This window comes from Lactuca virosa, chromosome 4, assembly GCF_052849685.1.
Source record: "Lactuca virosa cultivar CGN04683 chromosome 4, Lactuca_virosa_CGN04683_v6, whole genome shotgun sequence".
Classification (NCBI taxonomy): Eukaryota; Viridiplantae; Streptophyta; class Magnoliopsida; order Asterales; family Asteraceae; genus Lactuca; species Lactuca virosa.
The window spans coordinates 85,241,894-85,264,141 of NC_136429.1; the positions used below are offsets into that span (position 1 = coordinate 85,241,894).

The window sequence follows — 22,248 nt, forward strand, 5'->3', positions numbered from 1 at the left end:
TTGGAGCCTCGATCAATGTGATGCCATACTCGGTTTTTCAATCTCTCAATGTTGGACCATTGGAAGAAATCGGAGTAATCATTCAATTAGCAGGCAAGTCAAGTGTGTCTCCAAGAGGAGTGTTGGAGGATATGTTAGTACAAGTTAATCAACTTGTTTTTCCCGCAGATTTTTATGTCATTGATCTTGAAGATAAGACTCCTTCCAAATCATCTATGATCCTCCTTGGAAGACCTTTCATGAATACCTCTCACACGATCATTGATGTCCATAAAGGGAAAATTACTATGGAGTTTGATGGAGAGATCATTCACTTCAACATCTTTGAAGCAATGAGGTACCCTAGCAACGTTTCTCCATTGACCGGGTTGATGTGATTGAGCCAATAAACGGTATAAGCCCTAATGTATGCACACACAATATTCTCATGGAAGATGATTGCAAGCCTAAGAGAGAGGCTCAAAGAAGATTGAAGGACTATTGATGGAATTGGTCAAGAAGAAGATAATTAAAAGGTTCAAAAGGTGCAAAGAGAAGAAAAAGGCATTTCATGACAAGCACATAACCCAAAAACACTTTATTCCAGGTCAAAAAGTTCTTCTTTATCATTCGTGTTTAAAGCTATTCCCGGGAAAAATTGCGATCTCGATGGCACGTACCTTTCATTGTTATAAAAGTGTTTGATCATGGTGCGGTTGAAATTAGGAGTTTGGATACGAATCAAATATTCAAAGTGAATGAGCACTGCTTGAAACCAATTTATGAAGGCTTTGACACGGGAAAATTCGACAACGTAACATTGGAAACTCCGATTTATGAGGATTGAAGGAAGCAGGACCATGTCTTAGCAAAGACGTTAAATAAATGCATTGTGAATAAATAATCTCCGCTTAACGTTTTGATGTTTCTAGGCTTGAAGTTGGTTAAAAATAAGCATCTTGAGGTTTAGCAATGATCTTGGTAAAGTATGCAAAAAAAGTGTCAAAAATCTGCAACTTGCGCGGGTGCCCGCGCAAACGTTGCGCGACCCAACCCTACCCGCGCAAAATCTGAGCTCAAATTACCCCTACACGAGTTGCATTCTGATGTATGCGCGCGGCTGCTCCCCACCCGCGCAAAGTTTGCGGGGGTATCCACGCAAAGCTTGCGAGACTGCCCCCCACCCGCGCAATGTTTGCGAGGGTACCTGCGCAAATTTGTCACTTCATAAGAAAATTTCGAGCCATTTCATATTCTTCCTTTGCGCGACCAAGCTTTCATCCATGTGTATTTAGGTGGCGAAGAACTACACCCACACATCATTGTACGACCCATGTGTTGTTTTCGTACCGTCCTCGCCGGCCTCCTCCACCTTGATCCTGGTATGATCCTTCCTTACTCTCATCCTAAGCATTGAGGACAATGCTTCATTTTAAGCTTGGGGTGAGGTATTCTTATATTTTTATTTTTATTGCATTTAGGTTGTATATAGTTGCATTTAGAGTAACTCATTTAGGTCATTCATAAAAATTTCATAAAAATTCAAAAATATTGCATATTTTGTTTTTCTTTCTTTTCTAATTTTCATGCTTTTTAGATGCATTCTAGTTTAAGTTCATGCATTTTTGTTCTCTCTTGTCTTCTCATCCCTACAGGTACCAGAGCACCGAGTCATAAGTATTGAATCATAGATTGGTCCCGGGTCTTGATATGGAATTCCTTGTATTTGATAAATGGGACACATTTTGAGCCTCACAGACCATTTTAAGACCGCTTGTGTGGGGGTCAGATGCAGGTAGCTTGATTGGGTCTAGGTGCGGAGGGATGTGGTTGGTCATGCCTATGTATGCGAGCAAAGATTAGCCCGGTAAGGTATTATGAAGACATTGAAGATATTGAAGACTCGCATCTTGGTTTTTGGGGGAGTACCCCTTAGTACTCCCAAGTCTCGTCCGAGCCTTACTTAGTTAGATTCTCACCACCTTTTTAAGATAGATTATTTTTTAGGAGTCTAGAGTAGATAGTTAGATAGATTTTGTTTATCACACCTTGCATTGAGGTGCTTGATGAACTTTGAAGTGGGTCCCCCAATTCACATCTTTTGGGACCATTTTTTTTCGGTAACACCCATTTTTGAGTCATTTCCCATCATTTTTAGTTGATCTTGGCACATCGTCAATGATCATTAGGTGTTCATGTTAGCCTCCATCCTTTTTTACATGGTGAAATTCCTTAGACCTTCAAAGAAGAAAACACAGAAAAATGAAGAAATTGGAAAAGTGAAGACAAAAAGAAACAAAGAAGAAAAATGAAGAAAAAGAGCAACACAAAAAAGAAGAACAAGAATCCAAGTTCAAGGCTTTAGTTCTAAAAAAAATGAAGATTTAAGAAGACTGAATATCAAGCAACAAAGAGGCTGAAGACCAAATAGCAGAAGTTCAAGATTGAAGATTTAAGCTGTTAGGTTTAGATTTAGGTTAAGTAGAATTTTTATTATTTTATTTTATTTTATTTTTGATTTTTGGTGAGAAAAAGCCTTGACGATGAGACGGTAAATTGTAAAGGACAGTACAAGGGAGAAGCCTCTGAAACCGGATGTTTGCCCGGAGGCCGCGCTGCAAAACCCTATTTCGTACTATACACTTTAGCCTGACAAATGTAGGAATCACAGTGTGTGAAGAGGCGCCTTTCCTTCGTGCACTATGGTCTACATTGGTGATTTAAAGTGCCCCCACTGGGCGCATCTCTGTTTCCTTTGTCTTGCACACCGTGATCTATTCACCCATCAAGTGGTTGAGAATGTGGTTTATGGCTCTAAAGCGAGGAACATTTTGAAGATGCGTAGGGTCCATGAAGGACTAATTCTGACCATGTTGACTGATGTTGACCAAGTTCTATGGTACCTTTCTTTTTTCCTTTTTAGTTTAGCTCATCCCGAGTTCATTTTAGTCTTGTTCTAACTTGAGGACAAGTTAGGTTTAAGCTTGGGGTGATTTGATAGCTTATTTTATTTCCTTATTTTTATTAGTTTATTTTAGATTTTTATCTTTTTTTATTAGTATTGCATTGTTTATTCTTTATTTTCTTTATCATGGATCGTATCGGGGACTTTTTATTTTGCATGAGGAATTTTGCAGGATTTTGGAGCTCATTGTGGTTGCGGGTTTACTGGAGTTGGGCTTAGTGGGCTTTCCGATGCATTATTGGGCTTGGCGGATCCACCAAAGAAGATTTGGGCTTAAAAAGCTAAAGACTTGGATATTTTGGGCTTGTAAAGATGGGTCATAAACTTTTATTTTGGTCTTGGAGTATCCATTTTTGTAGCTAAATGATGATTGGTTGGTTTAAATCACATGGATATGGAGGGGACCAAAGGAATCTTTGGTAGTGGAAGGGTGGAGTGGAGGAATGAGGAGCCAATAGCAATACAACAACACTTGCGCGGGTAGAATTTTCGTCGCGCGGGTACCCGCACAACTGCCCAGTTTGGGCATTTTGGTCATTTGACACACCATAACCTTGGGGGATCAGATCTAGCAGCAATACTCTCGATTTTACACCATTGGAGAGCTGAAGAAGGGTATTTTGAAGCTCAAGACTCATTTCTTTTCATCTTTCCAAGTTATTTGGTAGTTTCTTTATGCAATTAGACTTTTGTGATTGTTGTTCTATTGCCATGAGTGGCTAAACTCTCTATTTTGGTAGACCTTGGCTAAAACATCTGAATGTTTGTGGGTTTTTGAAGGATTTATGCTTATTTATCATTTATCTTATGTCTATGATTCTAGTTCATATTTCCTATGCTTGTTTAGTGCTTTGATCATGAGCTTGGTACTTTAATAAGCAATTGTTGGTTTATTTCTTTGGTTTAGCATTGAATCATTGAATTTATTTACAACAAAGGCTTTATGATGGTAGACATCATCTCTAGTTTATGAATCATAACTCCTTTATGGATGTGTAAGCATTGACATCCTCTAGGAATTGGGGATTTCTTCATTCTTAAGGCTAATCAACTTCTTGGGTTCAATTGCTTCAATTGACCCTTGATCTTGATTAAGAAGGTGTGTTGTGGGTTTCCCCAACCTCCATACTACCTATGAGAAATCTTGGCATATCATGCTTCATGATTGCTATAACCAATTTGGGATGAATGATAAGCTTCATGTTAAATCCTAATGATAAACACACAAATGTTCATTGTGTTGAATTGCCTTGGTTTACCAATTCTCTCCAATATTTGAGCATCTCACTTTCTTGCTTAATTGCAAGTTTTTAGTTATTCAAGTCTTTTGGTTTTCAAGCAATCATAACACCCCCCGTTTTTAGTTTAATTGTAGTTAGTTAGTTAATTTTCACTAGTTCTATTGGATTGCATTGGTGATTGAATACAACCATTTCCCCGAGGTTCGATACCCCTTTTTACCATTATATTACGTTTTATTTGCAAACAAATGGTGTAATTTGCTTGGTGGACTTGACATCCCACCACATATCAAGCATAGTATTCCCTACACATACGCCATTAGAAATACATTTTTTTAACAAAAAAACCCCAAAACCTAAAACCGAAAACCAATCCTGTAGAACCAAACAAAAAAAAGAAGAAGAAGAAGAAGAAAAACTAACTACGACGACTTTTTCCTTAGAGACCATTTTTCCCGGGTTAGTACCGATTTTTAGTTAAAAAACAAATTGAAAATTGGAATGTGAAACATAAAGTAGACAGAGTAGTATACGAATTACATGTGGTTCCCTACAAAAAGTGTCTACAATGTTTTAAGAGTCTGACAAATGTTTGTTTAAACATGATAATAACCATTAATATGTTGCTTTTCCATGATAATTGGCATAACTACACCTTAGAATGGCATGTTTTCATTTTCTTGGTAACCAATCAGCTGGCTTTTGGCAGACTAATCTTAGTTCCCAATTCCTTTATTCTCCATGGTACAAACGATGTTAAAAGACCACTACTTGTTAAAAAGCGGTCCATACAACATGGAATGAAAATAATACAACATCATCATGGGTTGCAACTGACATACATCAAAATGTTCAAAACAAGTGAACCATGAAAAGGAAGATATAAATGATCATTGTGCAGCTTGAAGCAAAGTCTGAATGGCAACTAACAACCAAACACTACATGCGTTTTCCACTTGTATCACTATAAGCAGATCTCTTGTAATGCAACCAAGAGTCAGGCCACAAGCCTGGTTTGTTAGCTGCACTATGTTTCAACTCACTAACAAAAAATGCATATTCTTCCATTGTCTTTTCTTCTGAGGACACCCATTTCATTTCGTCAAAATTTAGTTTGTGAACCTCGAGCTCACCAAATTAAGGAAAAGCATTCCATAGCATAAAGGTTTTCACCCATGCATACAAACTCCAAAAATACTAAGTCCGACTTGAGAATATTCTTGGTTTGAGTAATGTCAGTTTGGGCTCTTGATCAAGTCCCGGTTCATATAAGCAAGTACCAGTGTCTATATATGGAAAATATGGTCCCCTTGAAATCATGTAAATCAATGATGGGACAATTAGAGGGGATATAATTCCATGCTCCTTTACCCTCTATTCAAAACCATATTTTGCCGGTGTATCTACATAACACCACAAGCACCAACGCAGATATTGAAGGTGAAAAGACTAGAATAGCCCTGACTCCTTCTCGATCAGGTTCAACATCACTTGGAATTTTGGGAAAACGAAGTCCATGCCTTGTGATAGGATTCATAAGCCCGAACAAGATCAAATAACCACAAGTTAATCCAACACAGATCTTGCCACCAGATTTGCTGGGAATGCACATCTTGAACTCTCTTCCATCAAAGTCATGTACCGGAGTACACTTTCTTATTAGCCTGCTCATTGATCCATATTCCAATCGGTGGTCTGGATGACATAAACTGTTTTTGTTACAGAGTGCAAGTGATCTCCATGACTTGCAAACTCCACTAAATTAATGCAACAAAATCAATGACTTCTAGTTTCATCATATCTAAAAACAGTACATCATGTTTAAGATCTGACCAAGGTGGAGTACAACAACACCTTTTTCTAAAGTCACGAACCTCAACCTGCTACATCCATCACCACGATTCTGTCTTTTGGACATACTCCTTGTCTTTGCCATTCCTGCACTTGAAGATAGAAACAAATAATCAAGATTTTGGTAAATGAAAATTCAACATAAGATACACTATTTATAAACAGTGAACAAGGATAATGAACAAGATTTTGAAGTGAATAAAAGAAAATGTTGCATGTAATCAAACCTGAAATTAAACCAAAATACCAAATTCAGTCAAACCCTAGTTAATCAAACAATCCAAAATCACTTAATTTGGACATTCTAATGAAGATAATCAATTTGATACCATCAAATGAATTATGACTTATGATCCAATTGCCTAAATAAGAATAATAATAATAAAATTTATCAAGCAGAAAATCAGGGAAAAAACACATCTGAACAACTATTTTATGTAATCCTATATGGATTTTAAATCAGCACATGCTTAATCTAAACTATGAACATACAGTGATTGAAAATACAAATTTTCAAGACCAACATTCAGCATCTTAGTAAATGCACATTCAACATATACATTCGTTATAAACATGGGACAACCATAGTCTTTATGACTATTAAAACTGAAGAACATGAAAGTAATTTACTAAATTTGAATTCATTTGTCCTTTATGTAGTGCAGCAAAAAGTTAGTGCTAGTATTGATGGGACCACCGGACATTTGTTGATAAACATCCAAATCCATTAGGCCTTCACGGATAACCAGGCCAGGTTACACGCGATCTGGGCTCTGGGCCTGGCCTGAGCTCGATAACAAAGGTGGGCTATAGAGGTGATCCTCACCCAACAACTTTTTATCATATATATAATAATTTATACTTTACAGAGTTGTACAATATACAAATTATGAAATTCTCTAATACATATAATATTATGAATGACAAAAAGTTAAATATTTCAAGGTATCATATCCAAAATGGATGGATTGGATTATCCAAGATGGAATATCCAAAAAGACCGATTGCGTTTGTGCACCTCTAATCTTACGCTCTGAACAATTGTACATCTTAAATTTTAACACAAATCAAAGCAAATAGATTCTAAAGGTGTCAAAAATAATGTCGTAGAATGGAAACCTTGTCTTTTTTATTTATTAAAGTAACATCAATTTAAATTGACTCTGCATAGAATGTCAATTCACATAAATCATAAATGTCGCATGTTACTTTGAATAACAACAGGTGTTGAAGCTAAAGGTATATATCTTTCCCTTTAAAGCATGTAAATCGAGATTAAAATTTTACCATAATTTGCGTACGCAAAATGCTTTATGCTTGTAGATGAGAAATACACCAAGACTAGTTGATGTAATTTTAAACTTTGAGATTGTCAAAAAAAAGTATTGTATTAATTACATCCGGCTGACCACACAAATCAACATAATATCAAGAAAGTGATAGAAGCAAAGTTGTCTATCAATGTAAAAGAAAATAAATTACACTAGACCTACAACCAGCCTTATCACTTCATACGAAAAGAGACCATCATATGGTCCTTTATAACAGCATGTGCCAATGTGCTACACATAATGGAGTAGACACATATTTGAAAGAAAAGGACACAAAATCATATAAAAGGATATTTAATTGGTAGTTGTATTATTAAAGCAAAGGTTGAGTGAACCAAAATCCCTGAACAATAAATTTAAAATCCAAATCCATTTAACGGTGCTTCTCAACAACTTGAAAATGTTAAACATATGCAAAGATAAAAACCAAGACAAGAGTGCATCCAAGTCATCATTCATCCAAGTGATTAACATTCAAGCAATCATTGGGGAAGTACCACAACTGAGAAGAAAAGAACCAGCCTTTTCGACTTTTATCAATGGTGGCATGCAAGTAAGCATATCTTATGTATTGCGACTGATGATCAACCCACAACTCTGGTTTAATAGCAGCAGAATACTTCAAGTGTTAATAAAGAATGCACATTCTCCTAATGTTTTTTCCGACAACACCCACTTCATTTCCTCACAATCTAGTTCATAAACCTTGTAAGAATCTCTTAACTCGCGATTCATCAAATAAAGGTTTTCACCCAAACTTATAAGCTCCGGACATAACATGACTACCTTTGGAAAGTCCAAAATCTTGGTTTGGAGTAACGTCAATTTGGGCTCTGGATTGAGTCTCATTTCACATAAACGACAACCCATGTTTAAGGTATATATCTTCCCCTTGAAAGCAATTAAAGCAAAGAAGGGGAAAGTGGATGAGACATGATTCCATGTTCGAGTACCCGCTACAGAAAACCAAACCTGATAGGTGAATCTATGTAACATCACAAAGGCCCACCTAGATACTAAAGGTGAAAAGACAAGGATACCTCTAACATCTTTTAGATTAGTACTTGCATTATAGGGGAAACAAGGGAAATGAAGTTCGTGCCTTGTGATAGGATTCACAAGCCTGAAGTCTTTGGTTTTCCACCCAAACAAGATCAGGTAACCACAAGTTATTCCAACACAGATCCTGTCAGCAGAACGGGGAAGGATGGTTTTGAACTTTCTACCTTCAAAGTCCTGTAGGTAACACTCTTTCTTATAAGAACGATGAGAGATCGATATCAACATAGGTGGTCTGGATGCCATAAAAATCTTCCTGTTATCAAGTGCAAGTGACCTCCATGATTTGCAAACCCCACTAAATGCAACAAAATCAATGACACCCAATTGCATCATAACTAAAAAAAGCAAATGATGGTCCAGATCTGACCAAGGTGCCCCATCACCGTTGTCACAACTTGCGATCCTCTTCCTGCTAGATGATGATGCATCATTATCATGATTCTGGTTTCTGGTCATACTTCGAGTCTTAGCCATTCCTATACTTAGAAAATGGAAAATAAATATTTAAGATCTTTGTAAATGCAAATTCCACATAAGATACAAGAGATGTAAGCATACACATATATACAGACGTTATCAGTCCTGAATAACTGAATTTTCACAAAATGTTGCAAGAAAAAGAGAAAAATGACATTACAGAATATTACAGTCATAGATACATTTAGATTTCAGAAGCCTAATAAGTGGACTAGTAAAACTCACCGAGATCCCAATGAAAAGAAAACATATGCAAACTAGTTGAAGTTGTTTTGCAGTACCATAACAAATGCATAATACACTAAAAAAGGATAAGAACATGTACTCATCATCTCATTGCCAAATAGGTATCTCACCAACTTCTTTCCCCAAATCATAAAGCTTTTGTTCCGAAATATACATCTGGTTGATGTCATCGATGAGTATATTGTTGGGCAGTTGAAGGAATGTGAAGGAAAGAAACTTGTTTCAGCCACTAAAGAAGGGTTAAAGCTTGAAGTGACAAAAAAGAACATCCGAAACAGGAGTCTCTTAAGAAGAAGTTTGAGGGATTTTTTGTATCTATTCTCAGGCCACTGATGTTATCAGTTACTTTTGGTTTGCCTTTCATTTTTGCCACTACACTTGAACAGGAATACAAGAGTGACATTTTTTTTTCTTCACCTTGAGGACAAGGTGAAAGTTTGGGCTGCTGATATTGATAAGCCCCAAACCTATTGGGTCAGGAAGTCCAAGACTTGAGTATTTCTGGGTTCTGCAGGCCCAATTCTTGGTGGGCTATTTTGGAACCGAAGAAAGTATATTTATTCCCAAAACTCTATTGTAAATTAGGAATTGATAGTGAACTAGTTTGAAAAATAGTCTAAACTAATAAACCATTAGAAGTTTCCTAAATCCATGTATGTTTCTTCCCTGTAAGGTCTTAAATCATCAGTAAAAGTGTAAAACACAATGTACAAATACAAAATATACAACATTTTCTCCGTCTCTGGCTCTGAAATGATGTTCCCATTATTGCAGTTTTCATCATATCTAGAACACATAAAAGCAACCAGTATCATAGATTTACTTACAGACCCTCTACTGCATTCACAAGAGGATGATGTAAAACTTGAATTAATTTCCAGAACACATAAAAGCAACAAAATTAAATGAATTAGCTTCAACTAGGACTTGATACCTAAAAGGTAAAAACCCAAAAATAAACGCCCTTTTCGAAGGTTGTTAATTAGCGGCAAGTTGGCCTATATAGAAACTCGATTTTCATGTGAAAATCCAAGTATTAGATCAGAAATGTTAAATCATCGTATAGAGATCCAAAAGCTCATTTCGCAAACATTATTGCAGCTTTATTAACTTTAAAGTGAAAACTCCAGTTCTAATTAACCAAATTGAACTGATTAGAACACATTGAATCAATCTAGGCAAACTCAAGTCAGGTGAGATCAGGTCAAAGCCAAATTAAGAAAAAACAATCAGATCAGAAAATGATCGGATTTCTAGACTGAAATCCTTAAGAAATTGTATCAAATATTTTAACAATTAAGTTAGAGAAAAGTCTTTAATTATGAAAACTAGTGTGAAAAGCGCACACAGATGATAACTTGACAAGAGGAAACACTCAAATATAGAAGCGAAGGAGAATAATATACCTGCAATGGTAAAGACACGGCATTGAAGGTCGAGTTCTAGGGATTGTACTTGAGACAATTGTGATGCCAGTCGACAGCATAAATACTAGAGATGAGATGGGAATTGAGGGCTAACATTAGGGTCCGATTTCGAGGAGAAATTACAATCATACCCCTTAACAAGGTGTGGTGAATGCACGTGACTTCACATGTGATCATCGTGCTTCCACCGGTGAATCAAAGCTGTATCCGAGCATATAATTCCTGGTATGCATTTTTATAATAAGAAACTTCATATATAGTATAGATGATTTACTCTATATGTCTAGATTAACCATATATTCAACTCACGAGAATAATGGCAAAATGATTATGGAACTCAAGTATATGATTTGCAAGAAATTGTAAGACCTCCATATGAAATATATCCATGCCATGATTGCAACTGGAAAATCAGGATTGAAATAATCAGTCAGCTACACATGATTACACGATAAAGAACGAACCTGTTAAATAATGGGATTCACTGCAGGAAACAAATAACTTAAGCTCTGCTTGTAGTAAACAGATCATAGAATGCTCACCTCCTACAAGTAAACCAAAGGAAATGTTCATAACAAGATACCTAAACACACACACACAATCAATCACAAAAAGACCAGACAAATCAGAAATGGCAAAAATGGAACACATAAATTTTTAGGGGAGGCAAACTAAAAAGAGCACCCCCAGACTTGGAAATTATGTTAACTTTAGAAATAGAAAGTACAATAAAATCCCAATCTTAATAATATAAGTAACAGCAAAATCAAAGGAATCATGGAGATCTAATATGTAGCTTAACTTTTGATGATGGTTCACCAGGGTGATGAGTCAACTGGTGGCTTGATTTGGGTAGGTTTGTGTTTTCCCGAAAGATTGCCAGGTCAAACCATCTAACAAAGATCAAACTAATGACAGTAAAAACAAATACCTAGTAATAGGCTAAAATGTGCAAAAAAAAAAAAACACTTGGGCCCACACAGCCGGAGGACACTTGAGAGTCAGGATGTTCATGCAAAACATATATAAGACTGATTAACAAGAGAATTTTGCCCTAGTAATTAACAAATATAGACTCCAAAGTCTTAATTACTAATTATATATGTATTATAATTGGAGATATATTGAAAGTCTTGTTTATACGGAAATTTGAAGAAAGAGGTATTTATATCCATCACATAATATAACAATGTACAAACCAAGAAAATAATTGTAAGGCTGAAACCTCCAAGAACTATGTTTGAATTCGTCCAGAAGATGGTCAAACTTATCAGCTATAATCTAAGTCAAACAAATCCCACCATGTTTTACAAAATTCCAGTAATTGAATAAAAAAATCCATTTTTCTTGTTTATCTTTAATTACGATATTATTCTAACATATAACGATTAGATTAAATGTTTGAGATAGTTTGTAGATGCAAAAGGCAAGGGTGGGAAAACAAAACGTAATTTAAACTTTTAAGATTATTAAATGACTAATGTATTAATTAGATCTGAGTAACCACACAAAACAAGTTGATCCTTCTTGATCAACTTAATTTAAATAAAAGGGTAGAAGCAGAGGTGTTTATCAGTATAAACAAAAGTAAATTACAATACACAATGTACTTCTAACCATGTAGATGCAATCCTCAAGATGGAAAAACCATACCAACAGCAATGGTAGAAACATAATGCAAAGACTGATGCATAAAAGAGAAGTCAACTCACATCTCCCCACATCATGAAAGTTATCTATCACACCTTTCCCTATGTTGCCATGTGTCAACTCCTCAGTCATGTGTGAAATTAACATTCAAACAACCATTGGGAAAGTACCACATGTTCACAATAAAAAACCTGCCATTCCCAGTATTATGGGTATCAGCACATCTCCTGAAATCAGAGCAAGAATGCATATTCATCTCATGTCCTCTTATGCAACACCCATTTCAATTATTTCATGAACCTTGTAATCTTTTGAAACATTTTGCATCACATAAAGGGTTTTCCCCCACACTTACAAAATCCCAGCATAAGTTCGCCTTGGGATGATTCTTGGTTTCAAGTATCATCAATCACATAAATATATATGTCTCACTTTCCATATAAGAGAACTGGTGTATAGAACCTTCTTCCTTCAAAATTCTCTAGGTAGCAGTAGTCTTTCTCATCAGTATCAGTAGAGAATACAGATGTTGGTTTCTAGTCATACTCCTTGTCTTAGCCATTCCAACACTTCCAAAACAAAAATAAGCATCTGAGACATTGGTAAATTAATTCCACATAAGATATAAGACTTAAGCATACACTGATATGTACATACATATGCTGCCTTTCTCAAATAAATCCAACTTTACAAAATGTTGCAAAAAGAAGAGAAAACAAATGCAAGATTAATAAAATATCTCGAAGTGAAAACAAATACAAAATGTTTAGAGAAAATACAATCTAATTGTGCCTGGTAATTATATTAAGGAAAACCTAGATGACAGACACTTTTAGGAAAGATGAATGCACTTAACAACAATAAGGATTACACCTTTTCGACAAAGTTACAACAACCACAGTATCTCTCCTTACCCTAATGCCATCCTTCTTGTAATCAAGAACTTGCATGATACCAAAATAACTAATTCATCAAACCCCGATATTCATAATCCAACAAACTAATTTAAATCACTTTATCTACACATTATTATACAGATAATTAGTTTCATATCATCATCATATGAGTTATGAGTTATGACCCGATTGCCCAAATAAAAACAGAACTATAGATGATCGGGGCAAAAAAACTCATCTAATATAACTATTTCGTGATTTGTTAAGTAATTTGTACATTAGCCCATGGCTAATATAACCTATTAAAACCAAAAATGAAAGAAAATAAATCAAAAGAAACTAAGCTAAACTAATGGGAACATAAATCTAAGAAATGAAAATCACATTAAACTGAAATGGATCAGTCCCAAGTTTCTAAGTGAGCCTCACACAACCAAAGTCTTCTTATTGACACGTAAAACAATATGATATGCAACAAAAAGTTAGTGTTTGGTACTAAGTACTAACAAAACTCAAATCATGCAAATAGTAATTCTAGATCTATCGACCACTGTACAGGGGCTAATAAGAGACGACATGGGTATGTGATCACGCATTAACATCCAAATTGATCTCAAATCACTTATAAACAAAGACGCAAAGCTATTGAAAGAGAATTTAACTGATAGAAACCTAGTAGTGAGGAATTTGAGCCATTGAGTGTGGTTTACCTATCCGACAGAAGTTATCTCGCTATTAATATTGGAGGATTTCGTTTCCATGAGTCCACTGACTGATGACGATTTTGTTTCCCTCTTCGGCACTCCTGTATATTGGCGATAATCTAATATCGCCATTGTAATTGCAATGGAAATCCTGAGAAAAGTATTTAAATTTTATCATAAAACTAGGGGTTGCTCCCGTAACCGAAACGAAAATAAACACATTGGTTGAGATTTCTGTCTACCAGTTTATTTTATAGGTTGGGTTATTTATTTGGGAAGTGATTTTGAAAAAATTTATTCATCCACGGAAAATACTACCTATTGACATTTATACCCCTCTATAAAATTAATAAATAATAAAAAGAAGATTACATGTTTCCTTATTATATCCTTAGTTATTCTTCCATTTAAGATTTTCCTCTACAAGTCACAACAAAGAAATAGTCACAACAAACAAACGCTTCAATCCATCCTGCAATTTCAGAGATACATCATACTATAACTATCCATTCAAAGTGTTTCTTTCAAAGGTTCATAACATCAGAAACTTACCACTGCAACATAACTACAAGTCTACAACAAATGCACAACACTGAAAAAGAAAACGATATTTATAAGAACCACTGTAGAGTGATTGAAACATTAAATAAATCAACTAAGAATAACAATTAGATGCTAAAAAAAGACTTTCTAATAATCAAAGAACAACCTATTAAATGACCTTTAGATGAACATGCAAAGATACATAGATATTGGGAGGTAATTGCATATTAACACACACCGACGGGAATTGCAGAGTCATGTCGACGAGTATTCTAGGTCAAGAAGGGGCCTTCGATTAGAGCATACTTACAAGAATTGCAAATGAACACACACATACAACGATTAATTGGAGCATACCAAAGGGAACACACACATACACCGATCAATTTTTGGATGAACGATCCGAGGAGAGCGTCAATTTTTGGAGCATACTGATGGGAATTCTAGGTCAATGAGTAGTGCTGGAGCGAAAGGAACAAACAACAGGAGATGCATTAAGTTCACTTAGCATTTGAGAGTCAAAGGAAAAAGCAGCCGGAGAGTGAAGAGCAGCCGTTTGGAAATTGGCTTTCTCTCTCTATTAATTATTTATTAATATTAATTAAATAAAAGGGTATTAATCTATCTATTAATTATTTATTAATTAAATTAAAGGGTATTTACGTCAATATATAAAATTTTCAATGTCGATATAAAATTAAAGGGTAGTCATGCATGTCGCGTGAACCGACTTAAACTGGTTATATGGTTTGGGATGGGTTGATGTTTTCAACCCGCCAACTCATATATTATATGGATAGAGTTTTGTCAATATATTCTGAACCGCAAACCCGTGATTCATCAACCCGAATCCAGCCTAATTGCCAAGCCTATTAAAAAGACAAAAAAAAAACATAATGAATCTTCTTATATTTGGGATTTTAGCATATAAAAATTCTCGTTTAGTTGTATGGGTTTTCCGAAAACAAAAACCTTAATTACTGTTTTTTCGAAAATAATTAAAATGACTTTGAATGACTATTTAAAAAGAAATGATTTTTTTAGTATTATATATAGCTGAATGTCCATATGCATATACTTTATTCCAAACCTATAATCTTATTTTTTTGTATGTGTTTGTTATTGTTTGACAAAACTACAAAAATGGTCCCTATGATATGTATTTTTCAGGAAAAATGTCCAAACCTTGAAAAAAGTTAGATGGAATGTCATTTCAACAAGTTTGTTTGCGACTTTGGTTCTTATCCAAACTAAAAAGACTATTATACTATTCATCCTTATTTTTAAGGATTTTTTTTAAATATTTAATAAATATTAAAAAAATGGGCCTACGTCTCTCTCTCTCTCTCTCTCTCTCTCTCTCTCTCTCTCTCTCTCTCTCTCTCTCTCTCCATACATACGCAAAACCTGAATAAATAATCATCCTCATTTTATACATCTTGCACCTCCCCACCCCAACCATTTTCTTCAGAAGAAATGATGGGTTTTCTAGGTTACAACAAAAGATTTGCACAACAGATTTTACTCATAAACTCTTATGGGCACATGCAATCTAGAACTCTATGACATTTTCACTTTTATAGCAACATACTTTATGAAAAACATTCTAACTTACTGATAATCGAAATTCGTAAGGTTTAAAACATACATTTTATTACATTCAAATATACTAACTCTTGAATCTTCAAATGTTCCATGAAAAGCAAACATCTAATAGTGTGAATGTCTCTAATGGTTCACACTCAAAACCCTAGAACACTTGAAATCGACTTGGAGATAGGATACAAGATGAAAATCGAATTTCATCTTCCTTGAAGGCATAGGAACGAAAATTGCATGCCAATGGGTCCTATATATTTATAGTTGGTGAATATCTAAGATAAACCTTGATTTGAATAATAAAATAATTAGATTTTATCTTATTCATATCCTTACCATATCAGCAACCAGGAGGCGCTTCTGGAACCCTTCCATAACACTCCAAAATCGTCCATGCATTGGACTATTATAGAATTGTTTCTTTTGTTCAACTATTGAACAACTACAATTCACCAATTGCACCTTTAATTAATTCAAATTAATTTCGAATTAATTTCAGATTAATTTTGATTAAAAATAAATTAATTTCAACTATTTCTAATTAATTTATTAATTACTTAATAAATTAACAAATCATTTTATCTCTCTCTCTTAAAGTCATTTCTAGCTATTTCTAGCTTTTGATGGCAACCCAAAAAGGACTTTAATTTTATTCCATAAAGTTATATCAATTTAGTCATGACCTTAAAAAATTTAGTTATGACCTTGGACACTTATTCCAACAGTCCCTCACTTGGACAAGTCATCAACTACAATTACAAATATAGACTTTGGCCCTGATATAACCAAACGTTGGCCCTTAGATAAGTAATCAGTTATTTTTTTCGTTCTTCAAGATATCGTATGTATATAAGACATTGATACTATTGGATTAGTGTCTAAGCTCGTAACTATATTTGGTAAGTACTTGACCCGGTTGTGCATGGTCCTTTTAGGTTACCTTCACCAGAGCAACTTGACAATGTGATTTATGAAGAGAGAGGTTATTATGGTTTATTAATATATTATATGAATAATATATTAAATGAGAAATCATATAGTTTAATTAATATTAGACAAGAATTAATTGATAATTAATTCTGTGACTAAAAGACATTAATTAAATAACGGGGACTTAAACTGTCAAATATGTGATAGTTGAGTATTGGGCTGAGAAGGCTTATGGACTAGGCTTGGACGAAATTATGGATGTGTCCATCCTAATTTCGGCCATAGAGGCTTTATTCCAGAAGCTTCCTTGGACTGCTTAAGGCCTAAGTTGTCCATTAGGGTTTTGACTGAAACCCTAGCAGCACCAGTATAAATAGGACCCCAAGGCATCTAATTTTTGGCCACTTGAAACCCTAGAGAGTTCCATAGCCGAAATCGTGCCTCTCCCCTCTGTCCAATATCATCCTCTTGCTTGTGTGGTGTTTGTAAGCCATTAGAGGAGTGACACTTGTGACTCTAAGCTCCAAGACAAGAAGATTCAAGCCATTGTTTAAGAGGTAATCATCTAGATCTGTTTTCATATGTTAATTTCGAAATATGTATGCTAGATCTAGGGTTCTTAAGTCTTGGATGAATTGCATGTACAATAGAGAAACCTAGATCCAAGCTTTAGGGTTTGCATGAGCACATAGGATGTTCTTTTGGCTAAAACCCATCAGTGGTATCAGAGCCTTGATTGGTTTCTATTGTATTGATGCTTTGTGTTTACATTCTTGTTTTAAAATCAATTTTTTTGGTTCCCTGACTGACAGACTCGGCGAGTCCCAAAGTGGGCTCGACGTGTAGGATGAACTCGACGAGTCCATAAGGGGACTCGGCGAGTCGGGACGTCAGACAGAGACATTCTCGGGATTTCTTGCTGTTTTGCTGAGGGATAATTATCAAAACTGTTTTTGACTAATAAAATCCGAATTTTATTATTATTATGGGATTATCCTTACCAAAACAAAAGATAATTACCATTTAATTGAATAATAAATTCCTTATGTGATAATATTTGATTATTTGATTTATTTGATGAATTATCTTGTGATTAAAATATAATAGATCAAATTTAGATAATCATTTAATTAAATGTTTAATTTATATTATTTGCTATTTGATCCTATGTTTTTTGAAAAGTTCAAAACTTGTCCTCAAGTTTTGAAATTTAAATTTTTGATTAAAAGTTTAATTTGAACTATTTAAATTTCAAACCCTAGAATTTTACAAGTTTAAAATTCAACCTTATACTTTATAATATTATATATATATATATATATATATATATATATATATATATATATATATATATAACTTAAATGTTAGTCTTACCATTAGTAGGCCTCATTCACGAAGCCGATCTATAAGGGGAGTATAAGGTTATGGCCTATATAATGGCCGTTTAATGGGTCTCCACTCTCACCACCACTTCCTTGATTGGTGGAGGGTCGTTAGCCGAATGGGTAGGATAGGGCAAACCTTTCCTCATTAAAAGTATAATGAATTTATAAAGTAACTAAATGTTTTTACAAAATTCTCACTCTTAGTTACTTTAGGCAAAAGTGAATTGATGCAGTTCCATGAAATTACACTTTGCATCCTTGCTAAGACGTTAGTGGAGCGTGTATGGTTAACCGACACACTAATTGGGCTCTAAGCAAAGGTGGCAAAGGGTGACTCAATGTTTGTCATAGTTCGATGGAGCGTGTATGGTTAACCGGCACGTCGAATAGGTGACTGTAACATTGAGGGCACCATGTACATTTGCATGGTTATTCACAACCGCTTTGTGATCCTCGGTATCCCAGTCACAAACTTGAGGGGCATATCGAAATTTAAACATGCCATTGAATAGTTCAATGAATCTCAAAAGATCTAGGATTTTTCAATACATTTAAAACTTAGCTTTAATTTGTTTTTATGGTGGAAATTAGTGAATCGTCATTCACTTACCTTCAAATTATTTACTTGTTAGATTACGGCATCCCTCTTCTAATTTGTAAATAATGTTGTTGGATCCTAGCCCTAATCTCTCATTTGGGTGTTTAATTGGGGATTCGTTTTCTAATCAAACTTTGTTCTTTTTCCTTTTCAGATGTCGAACGTCAACAACAATGCTTCTGGCTCAACTTCCTCTGGCTCTTTCTCACTCATGAACTTGTGTGGGAGAGTGATCTTTGACGGGTCCAATTTCAATTATTGGATCCGCAACATTCGAATGGTCACTCGTTACGAGGACAAAGAGTATGTCCTTGATGAGAAGCTAAAGGAAATCAACATCAACACTGCCTCTGCTGAAGAGATCGCGGCCTTTGAGGCCCATGAGCGTGATGCCACGAAATTCCATTGCATCATGTTGGCGACTATGACTGCAGAACTCCAGAAGTTCGATGAGGACATGTACCCCTATGAGATGCATCAAGATCTGCTGGACCGGTACCACCAAAGCGCTAGGCAAGAAAGGTACGAGATCATCACTTCGATGATCACTACCAAAATGGGTAATGGAGAGTCCCTTACTGCTCATCTGCAAAAGATGCAGAGATATGTCGATCGCCTGCTAAAGCTAAATGTTAACTTTGATGAAGAGCTGGCAATTGACATCATCCTTCATTCATTGCCTCCCTGCTATAGCCAGTTCCGCATGACCTACCACATGAACAAGGAGGAGGTCACCTTGAGCAATCTTCAAGGATTGTTGAGGACAAATGAGAGCAACCTCAAAGATAAATCTGTTGCATCATCTCTAACTCCTACTGCTGCCCTAGTCTTGGCAATTGGGCAAGGGAAGGGTAAGAATACGAAGGCTCCCTCAAAGAGCCACCATAAGGGAAAGTCCCAAAATGGATCCTCTTCTAGTGGAACCAAGGTTGGTCCTGCTAAACCCAACTCCAACCCCAAGGAGACAGAGTGCCACCACTGCCATGAAATAGGGCATTGGAAACAAAGCTGCCTGAAATATCTGCAAGACATCAAGGATGGAAAGATCAAGCCGTCCTACGCAGGTATTTACACTATTAAATCTAATGATTAATCACATGCTATTTCTTGGGTTCTTGATACAGGATGTGGTTTTCACATTTGTTCTGATTTGCAGGGCCTAAGAAGAAATAGGGATGTGGAGCATGGGAAGATAAACTTGATCATGGGGAACAGAAGATCATCGCCTGTCACCAAGATCGGAGTTTACTCTTTAGTGCTAAGTAGTGGATTAGGATTAGATTTAAATAATTGTTGCTATTCGCCGGATATGACAAGAAACATCATTTCATTTCATGGTTTGTATAGACAAGGCTTTAGATATTCATTTGATAATGAGAAGGGTTCTATTAATTCTTATCTTAATGGTGTTTTCTATTTTGAAGCATTACCTTGTAATGGAATATATGAAACTATGATGGTTGTAGACAATTTAGGAAATGATGTGTTGTGTATTGATTCTTCCAGTGATTTGGATAAAGCATGCTTGTGGCATTGTCGTCTTGGACATGTCAACAAGAAACGCATAGCCCAACTCCAAAAGGATGGAGTGTTGGAGTCATTCGACCTTAGGGACGATGACGTGTGCGAATCTTGTTTACTTGGAAAGATGACCAAGTCACCCTTCACTGGCACTTGTGTGAGGGGTGAGGGTTTATTGGATCTCATACATACAGATGTATGTGGACCTTTTAGATCCGCCACAAGGGATGCATGCCGCTTCTACGTAACTTTTACCGATGATTATAGCAGATATGTGTGACAACCCGGAACTTCTATCTCACACACTTAATCAATTCAATCAAAGTTAAACTTGTTTTGTTGACTTCTTGCATTGTTTGAGGGTTCGTTTAAGTGATTCTAAGCTTGAGTATGACCAAGGTTGAGTTTAGGAATGAATCAGCAAGTCGTATACTGTCAAAACAAGGCCATACACACCTTTAGAGGGAGTGTATGGCCGTACACATGGGTGTGCGGCCGCACACACACCTCCTGGCAGCACACTCACTTTTTGACAACACTCACACTCCTATATAAAGGGTAGACCCCTTTCCTTTCATTCCTTTAACACCTTGGTAGCACACAACACCATTTCTCTCAAGCTTCTTCAACCACAAACCCTCCAAAGCTTCAAAAATGTGAGTACTCCATCCCTTAACTTGTTTTGCTTGAAGAACCACTTGATCTAGGCCTTGAATCATCAAAGTCTCGTCATGTCCTTCATCTTTTTGAAGGAGTGCGGCCACACACCCACATAAGGTGTCCTCACACTCCAAAAAGACCCTCCAAAGCGAGAGTTTGGCTTCCATCTTCGATTTTGACATGACCATAGCCTTGCTACACCTTGGAAACGACATTTTTGGACACAAAACTTGATGGGTGTACGACCACACACTCATGTGTGCGGCAGCACACTCTTGTGTACGGCCACACACTCCTGTATGCGGCAGCACACTCCTGTGTGTGGTAGCACACTCCCTTGTGCAGCAGCACACACATTTGTGCGACCACACACACACATCCTAGGACCACAAACCCATTTCTAAGACCCTAAACTTGTACTACAACCTAGTATGGACCTAGGACACTTCATGGATGCAAGTATGGACCTTGAATCACCTCAAAGACACTTTCCAACATGAGTGTATGGCCACACACCCATTGGGCCGCACACCCATGGCCATACACACCTTTAAGGTGGCCATACACCTCCCTCATGCAATCCTTTAAGGTCCTAACACTTAGTGCGAATAGTCTCAAGTTCTTAGAGTGGTTCTTCATCACATCTAGTGGTGAAATACCTTCATTTGACTCCTTTATGTGTCATTACGTGTTAATTAGGATCAAATCGTGTTCAAGGCTTCACTTGAACATCCCGCATTCCGTATCGATCCTTCATTCAAATCGCCCGAGGTGAGTTCATACCCCTACGTTTTTCCAAGTTTTTCATGTTTTCAGGGAGGGAATACAAGCAAAAGTATAAGGAAACTTGTGCTCAAAATATATTATTTTGTTTAAGATAATTATATTTTCAGTATGCTTTTAACACGGAAAACAGTTTTACCAAACGACTAAGAAATCAACTCGTAGAAACAGTTTTCAAAACTAGAGCAATGAACTTATGAATCATGTAGTAAAATGTGTCATTTTATAAAGGATTCATGCAAACCGTAAAAAGGATTTTCTATATTATTACTTGTAAATTTGTTAGTCTAAGTAGGAGACACGTCCTTGGTAACACTCCCACAGAATCAGAGTGTAGGACTAGCACTTGTGACCAGAATCTCTTATAGGGAGAGCGTGACTGTTGTGTATAGATCTATAC

The 22,248-nt window shown here is 35.9% G+C and overlaps 1 protein-coding gene across 13 annotated transcripts; it reads right to left on the bottom strand.

The window, feature by feature from the left end:
• Positions 1-7,650: 7,650 nt before the first annotated feature.
• LOC145106054 (uncharacterized) lies at positions 7,651-14,894 on the bottom strand. Of its 13 annotated transcripts, none has more exons than XR_013707459.1 (7): positions 14,730-14,894; positions 13,836-13,980; positions 12,292-12,820; positions 10,889-11,472; positions 10,559-10,801; positions 8,408-8,905; positions 7,651-8,323 (listed from the first exon to the last, which is right to left on the bottom strand). XR_013707459.1 is itself a non-coding variant. In XM_079043104.1 (7 exons), exons 6-7 carry the CDS (start codon positions 10,636-10,638, stop codon positions 7,989-7,991), a joined length of 1,002 nt encoding a protein of 333 aa, XP_078899230.1. In that variant the 5' UTR covers positions 10,639-10,801; positions 10,889-11,472; positions 12,292-12,420; positions 12,585-12,820; positions 13,836-13,980; positions 14,730-14,892; the 3' UTR covers positions 7,651-7,988. The 13 variants fall into 13 exon arrangements, 12 of the variants coding, with proteins under 12 accessions (XP_078899230.1, XP_078899223.1, XP_078899228.1 ...); XM_079043104.1 differs by having other exon boundaries at positions 7,651-8,910; positions 12,292-12,420; positions 12,585-12,820; positions 14,730-14,892; XM_079043097.1 differs by having other exon boundaries at positions 7,651-8,910; positions 12,292-12,456; positions 12,585-12,820; positions 14,730-14,892.
• Between the last annotated feature and the right edge of the window lie 7,354 nt (positions 14,895-22,248).

Excerpts from the sequence above, each read along its gene's own strand:
- LOC145106054 (XM_079043098.1), bottom strand. The coding sequence starts at position 10,638 with ATGCTGTCGACTGGCATCACAATTGTCTCAAGTACAATCCCTAGAACT. Across the intron at positions 8,911-10,558 it reads CCGTGTCTTTACCATTGCAG|TATAGGAATGGCTAAGACTC; the intron begins GTATATTATTCT and ends CCATTTTCTAAG.